Below are 19,008 nucleotides of genomic sequence, written 5' to 3'. Positions count from 1 at the left end.
TGCCCCCCGCAGCACTGCTGCAAACTCCCCTGCACTTCCACCGTAGGTGTTCCGTTAGCCGTCCCCCTCCCGCAGCCCGGAGATAAGAGGGGGACCTGGCTACACAGTATTTGTAATATTTTTTTAAAGTTAGACTTGCGATAGGTTTGATTTCCTCAGGCTGTGTGATGTCACTGTATGTTCAGGAAGTGCCTATACAGCCAGCGTCCCCACTCATCCCATCCCATCTTTATTGGTTCTCAAATAGGGAATGATGGGATAAGGGTAAAGAAAACACTTGATTCAGAAATACTTTCCCATTCAGAGGCCCCTATGAAATAAAAGCAGCCAAACATTTCTATTAACATTGTTATAAGTGTTTAGGGTACACAGTGAGACTGTTAAAAGTATGTTTTCTGGTCAACTGTGTTAACTATGTACATACAGTTAGCCATGCTTTAAATAACATAATGTTATTTCCAACTACTCTTCTCCCTTTCTCAGTTTTAAAGAATTTAAAGCAGCATTTACATTACCTCTTGCCTGTTTGTGGATTAATAAATGCTATGGTCGATTCATGTTCCTGTGATCGATCAGTGAAGATCCTGCTTCCCAGGGCCCATAATATGACAGCAGATTTTAAAAGAGGAAGTGTGACTTCCTAAATGGTTGCTATAGCAACCCAAGAAAGCTTAATATATTAAAAATACCAAAAATTACATAGTGAAAAAATTATTGTAAATAAAAATGTAGTAAATATCTAATACTACACAACTGATTTACAAAATACACATATTGGATTTTGAATGAATTGCTGCTAATGTCACATTATTGTAAGATAATACAAGGTTATTCTACAATAATGTGATGTAAAGCCTATGCTAATGACATACAGTATGGAACAGCTGTTTTTTTGCACATACTGTAATTAGCTTTACCCCCGGAAAATAATGTCTGTTCCTTCTTCAAATAAAATGATGTGATTAGCACTGATTTAGCAGAGTTTTATGGATCTAGTCCTAAGAGCAGGGAGGTTGGAATAGCTCATTATTTTTCTCATATCTGATCCCTAAAAAAAGAGCAGTATGTCTTATATGCTGCAGTATATGCCATTGTGCTATTCAGAGTTAGGTTTTTGTGCCCAAATTGGCTGAATTAGTAAACCTAAATTAAAATAAGCATGACAAAGTGTTCTCACATTTTTTGCAATCCCAATATACTGTACATCGCAAAGTGGACTTCCACTTTAAACAGCTGTCTCATCTATATTTAATGGAACCTTTGCTTTCTAAGTGGTTGTGAGTGCCTATTTCAAATGTATTATGGAACTCTGTTAAAGCAAAGTGATTAATAAGAAACTAAGTATTCTACGTATGTTCTCAACACAGTGCAATAAGTTAATAATCATTGGGTTCAGAACACAACTTGTAATTTACTGGCTCATGATTATCTCAAAGTCATAAGAACATTTACAAGAACATTGTGTTTGCAATAATATCTGTAATTGGTCCTTAGAGGTCCTTAGAAATTCAATCCTGCACAAGTCCAGGCTTTTAGTGGTAGAATCTATTGCAGTGCAGAGCTATTTATGATATGGACGCAATACTCGTGGGATGGGCATAGATAACCTTATCTTTATGGCTAGCTTCATCCAGGTCTTAAGCTTTTCACTGAATGTAGTTTGTTCTTGGAGATGCAACGTGAGCTTGCATTAGTTTCCACCAAGTACTACTTTTAATGCAAAAGGATGAAGCTTCTACATTGCAGCATTTGCATTCTAGGCCTACTAGCATTGGACGTGTCATCGTTAATTGTGAAATACAATGGGTGAGTGTGCGCAACGTGACCCTTTCTATTGCTGTCATTTTCTCTAGTCATTATTTGTTATCTCTTTAAATCCAGTGACATTTTTTTGTGTGGACACAATATGATTACTATTTTTTTGATACACAGCCTGTATCATACCCCTTTTGCTACCAGGAAGACCTCTAAACCATTGTGGGGTCCGTTGACAGAGAGGCGGATAAATTAGAGATAAGTATACATTGCTACAGTATGAGATGGGCCACAAATTGAGTAATTTATGGCACTCCTTTGTAATTGGCATTCTGAGGACTTCCATTTACCGTACAGATGCAGCCACGAGTACCCGAACACTTGCCTTTGAAAATCTGGGGCAATCTCTGAGTAATGCTGCAACATTTCTGTGACATTTCTGCAAACAGACTAATGGCCCATGGGATTAACACAGCGGGGGTCCCTGGCAGTCTCATTCAGTTTGAATGGATTTTCAAAGGCAAGTGTTCGGATACTCGTGGCTGCATCAGTATGCCTTTTACAAACTAGTCCTTGAGCATAATTCATATTCCATCCCTACTTGTTAGAATCAGGAAACTGTGGTAACTATCATACCTAGTGGTAAAAGTAATTGCCCTGCCTGACTTGAATTATCAAGGAATCAACAGTAGGCAACAATGTTCAATGTTGTCTAGTGAAACTAGTCACCTGTACTCCTTTGTACTATTTAATCTATGTACTGCTGGCTATAGTGCTACACAATTTTTAGTATGACCTTATCTACTGTCTGCTATGCTGCAGCTCTATAGACTTCCTCTGTATTATGGAATAATTACTAAAAAAAAAAAAATTCAGTGTATGAAATTATAAACATTCGTACATATTACTGCATGTGATTTTCCTCCCCTAGTGAAGTCAACAACACACTCACTACAACATTAAATATTTGAGCGTCAGCCACAAAACAAAAGCAGTCATGGTACATGAGGAAGCAGCTTCCAAACTGAAGCAGAAAGAGGAATTAAACTGTTCTAACAGACAGAAAAAGAGGGACTAAACTAGTTGACAAAAATAAGCTATTTACTATTACAGCACTGTAAGCATTAAATAGTTAACCCCTTACATGCCTAGGCCATCAGAAAAAGACCAACTTAATTCTCCCAGCAAACAGCTAGCCACAAGTGAGAATAAGCAGCGCTATGTACAGTAGCTTTGCTAAATCTGCTGGAAAATATAATACATACAGTATACTATTTAGCAAAGTCTACAAAAGATGTAACTGATGATATGCCAACTATCTCTAGCTATGCATCTAGATTTGTCTATGAAACATACTTTCTAATTTCCAATAGTGTCCACTTATTATTTGAGGTGGTTATTCTGCGATAGACTTGAGTTGAATGGAGGTTTCTGTTTAATTTCCTGTTCACCAATATCACACATTAATAAATATCCCCTTTAGGGTCTCATTCATTCATATTTGGGCCTTCCTTTCATTTTATGGATATGAGGTTTCTTAATGCACGACTGTACTGGACATTTTGCTAGGACGACCCACTTTTAGAGTAAAGTTTAAATGTAAGGAAGCTTGCCCGTGAGACAGCAATTAGTAGGAATGTCACTAGATGCGCCTGGAGATGTGCTAATGTCTCGCAGTTCAGTTTGAAAATAGTTTAGCAAATTTGTAAATTGCTAAAGTTTTGCAAATTATTTAAACTGAAGATTTTTCAATAGATTAGTAAAAATCATGACATTTCTTGCAATGTGTGCATATTTAAGAGCTAGTGATAATTCATCATCCAGTCTGTTTGCAGTTCTTACTGAGGAATCTGATGGTTCTCCCATAGGGATTATGTACAGATGCAGAATTATGGTTGGTCGCGCTGCCACCCTTAAATCTGCTGAGGCACCGTTTTTACTTCATCTGTGCTCGCGGAGTCCCAGTAAGGAGACTTAATGGCCCATCGGGATTAACACATCTGAATAGGACTCGCGCTATGTGAATGCTACCGGGTTGCACCTGTCTGTAAGAAACGCGCAGTAAGAATAGACTTAATCAGTCACTCTACCTGCGCGCCTCTAACAGGCGATTCTGCGGCTTTTATTTTATTTTTATAACACAGTTTTGAAGCAGGGGGTCTCCAGAGCTGAATCTCATTGAATTCAGCCTCGCTTCCCGAGTTAAAGGGCCCCGTTATGGGGTGCCGGTATCTCTGACATGTTTACATTCTCATGCATCACAGCCCACGTGATCGGGACATTTAAACAAGGGGTAAATACAACTTTCATTTACTATATGCTTGCTGCGTAATGCATTGGTTAATATTTTATTTTTTAATGGGCACATGCGCTATTATCCAGGCCTGGATAATAGGAATTTTGCCCATTACTGTACTGTATGTATTGGGGTGTGGGGTTTGTTGGGGGTAGAAGGCATGGGTAGTATGGTGCCCATTCATTGCCATTTGGGGTTATCTTTGCTCCCATTGAGGGCTTAGGTAACCAAACTGGCAATCAATGGGTGTATTGTTGTTTGTATTGTATTTTAATGTTATTGGGGGTAGAGGGGCTAGTTGCCCCGAGGTGGGTGGTTAGGCCTCTAAGGTGGGTCGTGGGAAGGGTAAACCATTTAATTACCATAGCGGTTACTACCGCTAAGGTAATGAAGGGGTTAGCCCTTCCCACAACCTTCCTGGTAGGCTTAACCACCTACCCTGGGGTAACTACCCCTTCACCCACCCCATCTCGCCCAATAAACAAGGTACTCTGTCTTAACCCCTTCATTACCTTAGCGGCTAGCTGCTAAGGTAATGAAGCTGCTTTAATTTTATTTTGATAACAGAGGATTGAATCAGCAGGTCTCCAGAGCTGAACCGCATTAATTTCAGCCTCTGGGAACCCCTGCTTCCCAAGTTACAGACCCCGGTATGAGGTGCAGGTATCTCTCTGCATTGTTTAAATGTCCCGGTCACGTGGGCCATAACACGGGAGTATTTAAACATGGTGGAGAAACCGGCACCCCATAACAGGGAGAGTGACTGATTCAATCTATACTTACGGTGCTTCTCTTACAGACAGGTGCAACCCGGTAGGATTCACACAGTGGGAGTCCCATTCAGATGCAGTGACCCCCGCTGTGTTAATCCCGATGGGCCATTACCGACTGCTATTCAATCGATGCGCCGTGGACTGTCCAGGCATTGCACACAGAGCACAAGCACATTCTCTGCAGCCGCACGACCGACCGTAGTGCTGCATCTGTAAGGGGGTGCTAAGGGTACCCTGGCCTTTTGATCTTGAACACCCAGACGGCTGTTATTTCAGCATTCTCCATTTATATAGTACTTCTATACAGTAGTTATGCTCTGGGATCTAGGAGACCTTACCTTCAAGAGTGGGTATTACACCAGCATGCCACCTGGCCTGCACAAAGAGGTTGAGGCCTGTCAGCCAGCATGATCCTTATCCTCACTGTTACTGTTCAAAATCAGTGAGACGTGAAAAAATTAGAAGGGGCACACAATAATGTGATTAGTGACTGAATAGTCTGAAAAAATTGTGAACTTATTAATAACCAGTGAAATATTAATTAAATGTGGACAAATGCCCATTTTTAAATTGTAGCTCAAAAACCCAAAAGGGTCTCAAATTTTTCCACATATACAAAAAGGGCAAAAAAAAGTGGGGAGCGCAGATATCAGTGATCAGGTGAAATAAGAAACACAGAATTGTATGACAGAGAATTTGTGGAAAGCAAGTCCACACACAGTGATGGAAGAAAGAACTCAAATAACCACTCCAAACTAGTAGCTCATTAACTAGAGCAAGTGGGCCTGAGGTGCAATGGGCCTGGGAGGGTGGTATAAGCTGATTGTGGGTATGTGGTATGTGGGCTTACCTGGAGCCCTTGTGTGAGCATGCTGGAACCACCTGTCCAGTTCACAGGAGAGCCCTACAGGCCCGCGGAGGCCTAAGGGAAGAACAGATTGGCGGTGCCGAGGGAACGGGAGGGCCCTTCAGTCCTGCAGGAGAGGGGGAAGGGACAGATGGGGGCGGCAGCCCCAGGAAAGGGCAAGGCCCATCTTGGCCACACATAGGAAACTATAGAGTTGGCGGCATGGAGGCCCAGGCCCCTTGACTGACTGGGCCTGAGACAGTAGTCCAAGTTCCCCCCCCCCCTGTCAGCAGCCCTACTTCCAGTCCCAAAGGCTGTGGTAATGAAGAGGTGCATCCTGATTGGATACTGTGCAGCATCTGCCCTGGGATTGGTTGTGGAACCGTTTCCCATGATTTCATATGGCAGCAGGGAACCTATGAAGGGGAACCTGATCAGAGTTCAAGGTCTCATTCGGATCCGGACATGGAGGTGAACTAAGTGATGTGCACCAAGGTTGTGTCGGAGACACATGAAACGAGGTTTGGAGCCTATCCGAGCTGGAGATTTAAGGTGCTTGTGTGCTGTGCAACTGTGAATTTCTGGAGAAGGAGAGAGCACGATTTTTGAGTGGAGGATTTGAAAGTGCTTAAACGTGAATTGCAGCAGAGAGGTCTGGACAGTCCCTACCCTGACGGAGTGTGGAAGCAAACCCTGTGTAAGCCATCAAAGTGGCTCCTGACACATAATCGGTTAGAATTTCCCCCTCATCCCCTGTTTTGTGTGGGTAAGTTCTGTTGGTTATATTGTGCTGTGTCTGCTGGCTCCGGCCAGAATAAAACTGCTATTAAAAAGCTATTAAACTACTTGGTCCTGTCTGGTACTTTGAGCCCATTGTATGTATGTCTTTATTTGTATAGAGCCATAAAATGTACATAGCGCTTCACAGTAGTAATACATGTCATATAAATAACAAATATAAATAACAGATCATGGGAATAAGTGCTTCAGACATACTGTAAAAGTAACATTAAGGAAGGAGTCCCTGCTCCGAGGAGCTTACAATCTAATTGGTAGGTAGGGAGAACGTACAGAGACAGTAGGAGGGAATACTAGTAAGTGCGTCTGCAGGGGCCCAAGCTTTGTGTCATGTGTCCATGATTATCCAGTGCTACTCATATGCTTCTTTAAGCAGATGTGTCTCAAGGTGGGTCTTAAAGGTGGATAGCGAGGGGGCTAGTCGGGTATTGAGGGGAAGGGCATTCCAGAGGTGTGGGGCAGAAAGTGAGAAAGGTTTAAGGTGGGAGAGAGCTTTAAATACAAAGGGGGTAGAAAGAAGACATCCTTGAGAAGAACGCAAGAGTCGTGATGGTGCATAGCGAGAAATTAGGGCTGAGATGTAATGAGGGGCAGAAGAATGTAAAGCTTTAAAAGTGAGCAGTAGAATTGAGTGTGAGATACGCGATTTAATCGGAAGCCAGGAGAGGGATTTCAGCAGGGGAGACGCTGAGACAGATTTAGGAAAGAGTAAAGTGATTCTGGCAGCAGTGTTTAGGATAGATTGTAGGGGAGACAGGTAAGAGGTAGGAAGGCCGGACAGCAGGAGATTGCAGTAATCGAGACGTGAGAGAATGAGGGCCTGAGTCAGAGTTTTAGCAGTTGAGTAAAAGAGGAAAGGGCGTATCTTTGTGATATTGCGGAGGAAAAAGCAACAAGTTTTAGAAACGTTTTGAATATGAGAGGAGAATGAGAGAGAGGAATCAAGTGTGACCCCTAGGCAGCGTGCTTGGGCTACTGGGTGAATGATCGTATTTCCAATAGCAATGTGGAAGGATGTATTAGGGCCAGGTTTGGGAGGTAGTATAAGGAGCTCTGTTTTTGCCATGTTAAGTTTCAGTCGGCGGATGGCCATCCAGGATGATATTCCAGAGAGGCATTCAGAAACTTTGGTCTGTATAGCAGGTGTAAGGTCAGGGGTTGAAAGGTAAATGTGTGTGTCGTCAGCATAGAGGTGATATTTAAACCCAAAAGATGTGATTAGGTCACCTAGAGAGAGTGTGTAGAGAGAAAAGAGAAGGGGTCCCAGGACAGAGCCCTGGGGTACCCCCACAGAGAGATCAATAGAGGAGGAGGAGGTGTTAGCAAAAGAGACACTGAAGGTACGATGGGAGAGGTAAGAGGAGATCCAGGATAAAGCTTTGTTCCGAATACCAAGAGTATGGAGAATGTGAAGGAGAAGAGGGTGGTCCACGGTGTCGAATGCTGCAGAGAGGTCGAGTAATATGAGCAGAGTGTAATGACCTCTGTCTTTGGCAGCATGGAGGTCGTCAGTTATTTTAGTGAGGGCTGTTTCAGTAGAGTGAGCAGTGCGGAAGCCAGATTGTAGAGGGTCTAGTACAGAATAGGTGTTGAGAAAGTGTAGCAATCGAGAGAATACAAGACGTTCAAGGAGTTTGGAGGCAAAAGGCAGGAGGGAGACAGGTCGATAGTTAGAAGAAAAGTTCTGGTCTTCTGTGACACTTCTTATCAATGTAATAAAGTGGGGGGGGAAAATCCGACGCAATGCTCTTTTTACCAAACATCACACTTATCAGACGTGTAATTAGGCATACTTATCTAATCTTACGGGTTTATACAATGAAGTGCTGTAGTGCCAATTCAGCACTATCACACATAAACTTCCATTTACTTGATTGGAACTTTCAACATGGCAGCACTGAATCAGCTCTACTGCACTTTATTGAACGAGTCCCTTAGTGTGCAGTATATTCTGTACACAACATCTTATTTATGTGCTACAAGTGGCTAATATAAATTGATGCAGAAGACAATATGTCCTACTCTCATAGACTTCAAAAACAGTATAAAGGTTATTTTAAAAAAATGAACAACGTTTTAGTTGCCACAAGTGAGATCGAAACGTTGATCAATTTTTAATAAGCCTTTACACGGTTTTCAAAGTCAATGAGATTGTGACTCATTGTCTTCTACAAGTTAGCAGGAATCTTTCCTGCTCTAGTCGGCACATGTGGAAGTACACCTTAGTGAGTGAGTGCGTCCCCTAGTGTACTAAAGTATAAAATAAATTGATATGTCCAGAACTAAGATGCATTAATTAACTGATCCTTTTGTTTCAGAGATCAAGTTTTAAAAGTCACCCCAAAGACATCACAACATACTGAGCACATACAACAGATCTGCAATGAGTTGATGGTGAGTGAAAAACATTTCACTTTGAAAACTACAGTATTAGGTTTGTTTATTTAAGTGCAGTGGGCTTTAACAATTGAAAAGGTAGAGGAAAAGGATTGATCTACTAAAGTCCTTAACAAAAATTAGCCCTTGGAGGTTGTGCAAAAACTCAAGATATAGCTATTGAAGTGGGTACAATACTGAGAATTAAAGTGAGATACAGAAAAAATGAAGATAATAAATGTATATTCTCTTTCAAAGAACCCACTTATGATACACACCACAATTAAAACTTAGCATGTATTAACAATATCAATTTAAACAGGTATCACTGTTAATTTTATTAGTATTTAAAAGGGACCTGAGTGAGGATGTTAGCAGTGCAAATAGCTACTGTACCTATATAAATGTACTTAATACTTTTTACACAGTGACAGGTAGGTGATAGTTATAGTCTTCATCAATTCAAATCATCCTGCCTTGAGAATAAGTTCTGAAGGACTTGTGTGTTAATGTATTCCTATAAGTAATGAGCTACCTCATTATTTTATGTCTAAATACTAGAGGTGGGCAAAACTCGATATGTGAAATCAAAACCAGATTATGGAAAACATTCCAATACTAAACACAAAACCATTAAGATTTTTTTTAAACCAAAACCCCAAATTTATTTAGAACCAAAACTAGAACACCTGACCAAGTGCCAATTTGTAGGTGTTTGTCAACACATATTTTTTAATATTTTAAAAGTTTTTAAGGTATATAATTTTAGTTAATTGTTTCTATGATTTAAGGATTGATCATTCTTTATTGTGCTATTTTAGCATTTTCCAGTTTAAAATTAGTTGTTTTTTTCCATTAAAAAATCCCAAACAAAAATGAAACAAATAAAGTTTGGCAAAAGCAGAACAAAAACACGAAAAACTTTTAGAACCAGAATCAAGTCAAAACGAAAACACAAAACATGTTTAGAAACAAAACACAGTTAAAAATGCCCAAACATACATAGAAAACCCTAAAACATTGTACTAATATGCACGATGTGAAATAATGTAGTTGCATTGGAAAAGGTTTCTTTCTGCAATGCAGAAGAAAAATCCATATTACATAGTAGATGAGGTTGAAAAAAAAACATACGGCCATCAAGATCAACCTATGCTAAATTTAGACAACAGATATTTTTTCCTATATCAAATGTTTCCTTATAGATCCAGAGGAAGGTAAACAAAAAACCTCAGTGTCATATCATCCAATGATATCTCATAAGGAGAAAAATGAATTCCTTCCTGACTCCAAGAATTGGCAATCGGATTATTCCCTGGTTCAACATTCTTCCCATATTTACTTATTTGGTATATCCCTGTATACCTTTCCTTTCTAAAAATATGTCCAACCTTTTTTTGAACAAATCTGCCATCACAGTCTCCATGAGTAATGAATTCCACATTTGAGCTGCCCTTATTGTAAATAACTCTTTCCTTTGTTGCTGGTGAAATCTCCTTTCCGCCAACCTAAAGGGATGCCCCCGAGTCCTTTGTATTGCCCTTGGGATGAATAGTTCTTTTGAAAACTCCTTGTACTATCCCCGAATATATTTGTATATAGTTATTATATCCCCTCTTAGACGCCTCTTTTCTAATATAAATAAATCTAATTTAGTTAGCCTCATCTCATAAATTAAATTGTCCATCCCCTTTATTAATCTGCTGGCTCTTATCTTCACTCTCTCTAGTTCCATAATGTATTTTCTAAGGAGTGGTGCACAAAATTGTACTCCATATTCAAGGTGTGGTTTTACTATTGCTTTGTAAAGGGGCATAATTATGTTTACTTCCCTTCCATCCATTGCCCGTTTAATGCAAGATAAGATCTTGTTTGCCTTTGCAGCTACTGCATGACTTTGGGCACTATTGCTAAGCCTGCTTTCTATAAGCACTCATAAATCCTTCTCCATCAAGGATTCCCCCACTTTATCCCTGTTTCATTTGTATGTCGCCTGTTTATTCTTGCTTCCCAAATGCATAACCTTACATGTATCTGTATTAAACCTCATCTGCCATTTACCTGCTCAAGTTTCCAGTCTCTCCAAGTCCTTCTGGAGAGAAATTACATCCTGCTCTGATTCTACTACCTTACACAATTTAGAATCATCAGCAAAGATGGAGACTTTGCTCTCGATCCCAACTTCAAGGTCATCAATAAACAAGTTGAAAAGCAGGGGTCCCAGTACCGATCCCTGAGGTACTCCACTCACGACTTTAGCCCAACCTGAAAAAGTTCAATTTATGACAACCCTCTGTTGTCTGTCCTTTAACCAGTTTTCAATCCAGGTGCATATATTTTTACTGACTCCAATTTGATTTATTTTGTACACCAACCTCTTCTGTGGAACCGTATCAAAAGACTTGCAAAATCTAAGTAGATCACATCAACTGCATTACCCTGGTCTAAATTGCTACTTAGGAACGAAGACGAATGGCGGCGCACAGCCGACAAGAACACAACGAGGGTAGGCAAACATAGCTTGAAAAATATTTATTGGCACATTGAGTGGATAAAAAACACTCTAACGTGTTTCACGCCCGATGGCGCTTTGTCAAAGAGATAGAGGACTCTACTACTCCTTTCCCTGTTATGTAGCACTTCCGTGTCACGTTAGAGTGTTTTTTATCCACTCAATGTGCCAATAAATATTTTTCAAGCTATGTTTGCTTACCCTCGTTGTGTTCTTGTCGGCTGTGTGCCGCCATTCGTCTTCGTTCCTTTGCTGTTTTGTCCGGATTGGATCATGCCTGCTGCAGTTCACTCTGCAAAGAAAAAAACTCAGTGAGTACCCTTTACCAATGCACTACTATCAGCATATTGATGTGATATGTTACAACCCTGTTGATAGACTGCATCTTCAAGCAAGTTATCATGTATCATTATATATACAGATGCAGCGGCTGTTATTCGAACAAATCACGGCACCATTTTGGTGTGCGCTGCTGTACTCCACGCGGAATTAACGCAGCCAATCGCCCCAGGCACACGTGTTTATCGCGGTTGCTTTGTTTGAATTTCATGGATTGTGTGCAATTAAATGCAATTAAATGCAATAAAATGAATGAATTGTAATGTTTACAGTATTGTGCTACTGTGCTACTGTGTCAATTTCAGGTGTTTAAAAACCAGAACACTAAAATGCAATTTTCTGCACTCACCTGCGCTCGCGTCTAAAGGTTGGAAGAAATCGTGCGCCTTCACATGGGTATTCCGAGGTATACACCGGGTGAAGTGTTCGTGTGAATAACTGCCGCTGCATCAGTATAAAGAATATGCTACAATATCAGGTCTTTGCAAAGGAACTGCTTTCATTCATTTAATCATCTGCTGCATGTCATCTCTTGACTATTTTGTAACTGGTATTTGATGCACTGTTTTGGCTTGGCATACACCAAACTTACTATCTCACTTAAATTCCTACTTACTTCCTCAAAGAAACAAATAAGGTTAGTTTGGCATGATCTATCTTTCATAAATCCATGCTGACTATTACTAATAATTTTGTTTTCCATTAGGTATTCCTGAATATTATCCCGTATTAAACCTTCAAGTAGTTTCCCCACTATTGAAGTCAGGCTTACATGTCTGTAATTCCTCGGTTGTGATCTAGCTCCCTTTTTAAATATAGGCACCACATCTGCTTTATGCCAATCTTGTGGTACTGAGCCTGTGAAAATTGAGTTCTTGAATATTATAGCTCAACCCTGGTATAACACGATCCGTTACAACGCGAATCCGCTTATAACACAATGCAAGCGTGGCTCCCAATTTTCATATTTATGAATACTTTACAACACGATTATTGGTATCTTAAATACTTTATTGTACAATTTATACAATTGTATATTATTTCTAGCGGAATCCGCTTATAACGCGATGTGATTCTTTGGACCCCAAGCACAGCGTTATAAGGGGGTTGAGCTGTACATGTAATGGTTTGGCTATTACTGAACTTAACTCCTTGAGAACTCTTGCATGTATGCCATCAGGGCCAGGTTCCTTGTTGACTTTAATTTTTTTCAAGCGCCTATGAACGTCTTCCTCAGTTAACCAATTGTTAATTAATATGGAGGCTGTGGCTTCCTCCTTTGGCACTACAATTGAAATTGATTCTACCCTGGTAAACACAGAGGCAAATAATTTGTTTTATACCTCAGCTTTTCCCTTAACTCCAATAATCTGCCTGCCCATATCACACTGAAAGGGTCCTATATTTTCTTTTCTCGTTTTTTGTTATTAGATACTTAAAGAACTTTTTAGGGTTGATCTTAGGGTTGCAATCCTTTTTTCATTATCCATTTTGCTAATTTGATTGCCCTTTTGCAATTTTTGTTACATTCCTTAAAATTCTGATACGATGTCTCCGTCCCTTCTGAGTTAAAGAATCTAAACACCTGCCTCTTTTTTTTCCATTTCCTCCCCTACCTGTTTATTTAGCAACATTGTTTTTGACCTTTCTTTTATACTTATTAACCAAGGGTATACACTGATGAGTGTACTTTTCTAACAATGTTTTAAATACTGCCCATTTATCTTCTACATTTTTCCTGCAAAAGCATCATCCCAATGTATTACTTGTAGATTAGTCCTCAGTTTATTAAAATCTGCCCTTCTAAAGTTTTAGATCTTTGTTGAACCCAAGTAATCTGTTTTTTGATCATTTATTTCTAATGAGACCATGTTATGATCACTGCTACCCAAATGTTCCAGGACTTGAGTATTACTTACAGTATATTTACCCATTCTTTTCCATTCAGCTTGATCTATGGAAGCCACATATGGTCGAAGACATCCATACTGGGACAGAGGTGCATATCCGAGTCCCATTTTCACATCTGCAGCGACTGCAAGAAAACCTTCTTCAATATACCATTCCTTTTGAGTATGTTCATCAATTAACATATTCGTGTGAGCATAAATGTAACTATATATATGAAATGTAAAAAAAATTAAACTGTAAGATGTAGGGACTATTACATACATTATGGGGCCTATTTACGAAACCTTGATAAATTCAGTTCATTGCCGAGTGACTTTGCATTGTTTTACTGCACTATAAAACAGCTGTGTTAAAACGGTATTCACTATAAAAAAAACACAATTTTTTTTTCACGTGCAAGCAAAAAATGCAAGATCGCACTACTTTTTTTGTTTGTTTTTTTTCTAAGTCTTATCGCACTGAAACTATTTCTTTAAACTGGAGCCTGCACAGGGAGAATTGTATCTGTGTGCACAGCTCTTACAGGCAATCATGCAGCGGAACCGCATTAATTTCAGCCTCAGGGACCCCCTGCTTCCCGAGTTACAGGCCTCGTTATGGGGTGCCGGTATATCCACCATTTTTAAATCTTCTGCGTAACGGCCTATGTGACAGGGAGATTTAAATACTACAGGGAAATACCAGCACCCCATACTGGGGCCTGTAACTCGGAAGCAGGGGGTCCCTGAAGCAGAAATTAATGCAGTTCAACTCAGGAGACCCCCTGCTTCTGTACACTATTATTAAAATAAAATAACAAAAAACAACATTACTGTGGTATCAAACCACTAAGGTATTGAAGCTGCTTTAATGTGAAATTTAATAATAGTGTACAGAAGCAGGGGGTCTCCTGAGCTGAACCGCATTAATTTCAGGTCCTGGAACCCCCTGCTTCCCGAATTACAGTAGTGCGCTACAAGAGAGAGGGCAGGGCTCAAAAAGGGATGTGCCAGAGCCTGTTTCAGAAGAGGATAGGAATGTGACTTTGTAAATGGTTGCTATAGACACAAAAAATGCTTGTTACATTATAATACATAAAAAAATTATAGTACAGAAAGGATTTATTTAAAAAAAAACTCACATAGGACATTGCTTGGTCTGAAGCTTTAAGTGGTACACTTGTGCAAAATAAAATAGTTACACGATTAAGATTATTTTTCCAATTCTTTCTTTTCTTCTCAGGGTCATGATTAATGATGTACAAGAACTTATAGACAGAAGCACTGTGACTGAGCACAAAAAACAGAAGAGGTCTTTGGCTGAATTTGACTATACCAAATACCACCCAATGAATGATGTGAGAAAGAATGATGTTTTTGCAAAGCTAAATACTGTACTTTGAGATCCGTGTACTATAGCAATAAAAATGAAAGTAGAAAATGAATGTTATTATGCACTACATGTACATTATTTTTCCGTGCACAGTTGCATCAAATGTAGGCAACAGCTTCTTACAGTACATATGATGGAGATTGTTAGAAGCCAAAAAGATACGCCACCTTAAACATGGCGGTTTATGTGACATAGATTGATGCGCGGGAAACCTCATTCGCACAGATGTATCAGTGCTTAGTGAATCCCGCCCAAGGGCTTTGGTACATTAAAGCCAAGACCTGGAAAATTTAAATGACCATCTTTGGTTTGCTTTTGTTACTAAGTGGCCTTATTACATAGATTCCTTAAAAAGTACAAACATGTAATAGAGCAGGAATTTAGGACCATCCACATTCTGTGTGAAAATGTACTATAATATATATATATCCTCATATTTGGACCTTCTTTAAATTTAGCGACACCTCTAGCAATATTTCTCTGGCGAAGGAATAAGGTTTTTGATCGAACATGACTTATTTTACAGATTTATCACTGGATGGACCAGATTAATGAGAAATACAGTGATCTGGTATCAAAGCATTATCTAGGATCAACGTATGAGTCACGGCCCATCTACTTTTTCAAAGTGAGTCTATGTAATATTGCAAATGCACCGATTTTTTTTTCTTTTTGTTACAATTTAAAAAAAAATCTTATTTACTGTACTGTATTATTGAAAAATAGTGTTTTAATTATGTTACTTTGTCACATGAGGCCAGTTACAGTGAGATATATATATATATATATATATATATATATATATATATATATATACAGTACATATTCCTTATCTGTATTGTCCACAATCAGAATGATTTGTGACTAATTCCTGCATGGCGTTAAAGATGCACCCAATACTGTATATATTTTCAATCATACATAATAAATACCCATTTCTTTATTAATGTACCATTAATGAAACTATTCATTTTCTTCGCTATAAATAAGTGTTTCACTTGAATGAGTAAAGAAACTCTCACAAAGCATAGGAGGAGAATAAAGAGCCGAGGATTGTGTATATGGAAAAAAGCGATTGGGGAGAGTTTCCAATTATTTGTTTCTTTTATTTGTACAGTAATATGTTTTCGGATGAATAGTTAAAATCTAGATATCTAATCCAAGCCGGTCCAAAAATTGATAGAACTCAATTTCAATTTTAAATGGCAACCCTATCAAATATTTAGGGGTATATATCACAAAGGACTACAACACACTATACAAAGCAAATTTCCCCAGAATGATGAAGAAACTGAAGGAGGATCTCAGGGTTTGGGCGGGCTATGGCATATCAGGGTTTGGGCGGATCAACAGCGTTAAAATGAACCTGTTGCCTAAATTGTTATATCTGTTTCAAGCCCTCCCAATACCTCTTATTCGGGCTGAGGTCCTCACGCTCCAGGCTCACATTATTCAATTTATTTGGAATAATAAAAGCCCACGAATTGCGAAAAACATACTGACAAGGCCAGTAACAAGAGGAGGGTTATCGGTACCTTGCTTGATGACATATTTTAAGGCGGCCCAATTATGCCAAATTATCCAGTGGCACTCGAACCCAGCAAAAAGAAGATGGGTGGCCCTAGAAACAGAATGTTGTGCACCAGTAAAACTACAAGATCTGATCTGGCTTCCAAAACAGTGTAAGAAATCAATAGGGTCGCCACTCTGTGCAATTGCGAACTCGCTAGCAGTCTGGGAGTCATCTAAATTTAAAGCGAAATTGACCACACGACAGTCGTTGATGACCCCCCTGGTGGGGAACCCGGATTTTGCTCCAGGGCTGTTAGGTGACAAATTTGTCAAATGGACGCAGGCGGGATATTTAAGACTAAAGGACCTGGAAGGAAGGAAATTTATCAAGACGTTCGATATGATTAAAGATGAGAAAAAGCTGTGTATCCTTATTATTGCACATAAATGAGTAATGCATTGAGTGACAATGTAATGAAATATAGTTATAGCATATATGGTATCAACCCTTGAGGTACTTTAATTAGCTGAAGTAAATATGGCAGGTAAGATAAGAAAAGGTACTGAGATTAAAGAAAACCACGAAACACAAATTATATATATATATATATAAAAAGAAAAAGAAAGTAGCGCCAAAAGATAAGATAATATAAATGCAAATAGCAATAAATGATACTAAAACACCCTAATATAAAATAATTAATAATCAAAAAATGTACTTAAATGAGTTCGATATGATTAAAGATGAGAAAAAGCTACCCAACACAGAATTATTTAGATTCCTCCAGGTCAGGGCATTCTATAATAAATTCCCGGTTCGTCCGGCACGAACCAATTTCGAACAGCTGTGTTCCAGAGAGACAGACACAAGGGGACTAACTTCTCGGATGTATAGGGAGGTGATCTGTCCGAAGACATCTGACGCCCCCCACCTGAAATACATACGACAGTGGGAGACAGATTTAGGGGAGACGTTAGAGGACGAGGAATGGGACCAAATATTCCAGGCAGCAACCAAAAGCTCAATATGTGCTACGTTAAAGGAGAACGCATATAAAGTCCTAATGCGGTGGTACCATATCCCATTAAAATTATCTAAATTCATCGAGGGCTATTCCCCGCTCTGTCCAAAAAAGTGTGGGGAAATTGCTGATTTAAAACATATGCTGTAGTCTTGCCCGAAGGTGGTCCCGATTTGGGAATCTATCAGGGAATGGCTAGAGAGGATCCTCAACTTGGAGGTCCCCCTGGACCCGTGGCTGTTCCTCGTGGGCAGACGGCCTCAGGATGTGTCCCACATGACACTCAAATTGGTTGCACATTTCGCAACCGCCACGAGGTGTGAGATCGCAGGAGTATGGAGACAACAGGAATTACCCATTATACCCAAAATCTGGAACAGAATTTGGCATGTCTGCCAGATGGAGCAGTTGACGAGTTGGATCAACGACTCTGGCCCCAAATTTCTAAAAGTATGGGCCCCATGGCTGGCCCAAACGGACATCCCAGGGGTGGACGCCGCCACAATTTTGCACTAATACCTATAAATGCGTTCTCCTTGGACAGAGCAGACCCGACGTGACGTTGACATAGTAACGGAGAATGTAGAGCATTAGGGACATACACAGCAAACCCTAGTGAACACACGGTTCAAAAGGCAGCTCCTCCAATCGGATGCAGCAGTTTGAGGTGCCCCCCCTTCCCCCACCACCCTACTGTATCCCATCCCAGTTTTGTTCGTCCTGTATGTCTTAGTGGTGTGGTTTACTCGTGGTTCGTTACGTCTGTCTAATGTCCTGTCTAAGTGTTACTGTTCAGATGAAAAAATTGTGTATTTTGTAATGTACGCTAATAGGTGGTGATATTATGTACCCACTGTAATACCAAATAAAAATGAGAGTTATTAAAAAAAAAAAAAAATCTAGATATCTAAGTGAAAACCCCTAGAATGTACAGTGTGTGTGTGTGTGTGTGTGTGTGTGTGTGTGTGTGTGTGTGTGTGTGTGTGTGTGTGTGTGTGTGTGTGTGTGTGTGTGTGTGTGTGTGTGTGTGTGTGTGTGTGTGTGGTCATGTATCCTCTTGGCTACTAATCTGCCCTGCCTAACATATAAGCCCTGGTACCAGTGCAGGCAGTGTTAGGGTTAATCTGGAGTCCACTGCAGTAAATAAATCCCTGGAGTGACAGGGGTTGGGCCTAAGACCTGTGTACTGCCCTATCAGGGGCTCAGACCTAGAACCTTCCCCCCGGATACAAAATGGGCTGCAGAGCTAAATTTACTCTTGTTGGAAGTGTGAAGCAGGGCTCTGGCCACCTTCCTTCCCCTCCTGCAAGGGAGTGGGATACTACCCCTTACTCCAGCAGAGATTAGGGGAGCAAAGGATATACCTTTGGGGCCTCAAACCCCGGGGGTTGAGTACAGGGACCCTAAGAAGAGTGTACCTGCTGAATGCTGTAATGTACTGTTGTACTATGAAGAATAAAGACCAGATGCTGCTTTTATACTCCTGCCTATAACTG

The 19,008-nt window shown here is 40.0% G+C and overlaps 1 protein-coding gene across 1 annotated transcript in view; it reads left to right on the top strand.

Annotated features, from left to right (window-relative positions):
- Positions 1–1,649: 1,649 nt before the first annotated feature.
- The window catches only part of LOC142499305 (carboxypeptidase O-like), a 32,024-nt gene continuing 14,665 nt past the window's right edge, over positions 1,650–19,008 (top strand). Inside the window, exons 1-5 of the mRNA XM_075608474.1 lie at positions 1,650–1,806; positions 8,788–8,863; positions 13,645–13,769; positions 14,829–14,943; positions 15,505–15,606. Coding sequence (XP_075464589.1) covers positions 1,727–1,806; positions 8,788–8,863; positions 13,645–13,769; positions 14,829–14,943; positions 15,505–15,606 — 498 coding nt within the window. The 5' untranslated portion in view covers positions 1,650–1,726. The remainder of the gene's footprint in view (positions 1,807–8,787; positions 8,864–13,644; positions 13,770–14,828; positions 14,944–15,504; positions 15,607–19,008) is intronic.

This window comes from Ascaphus truei, chromosome 7 (assembly GCF_040206685.1).
Source record: "Ascaphus truei isolate aAscTru1 chromosome 7, aAscTru1.hap1, whole genome shotgun sequence".
Lineage (NCBI taxonomy): Eukaryota > Metazoa > Chordata > Amphibia > Anura > Ascaphidae > Ascaphus > Ascaphus truei.
Note: the sequence above shows the minus strand (reverse complement) of the source record. Positions and strands in the feature narration are given on the sequence as shown.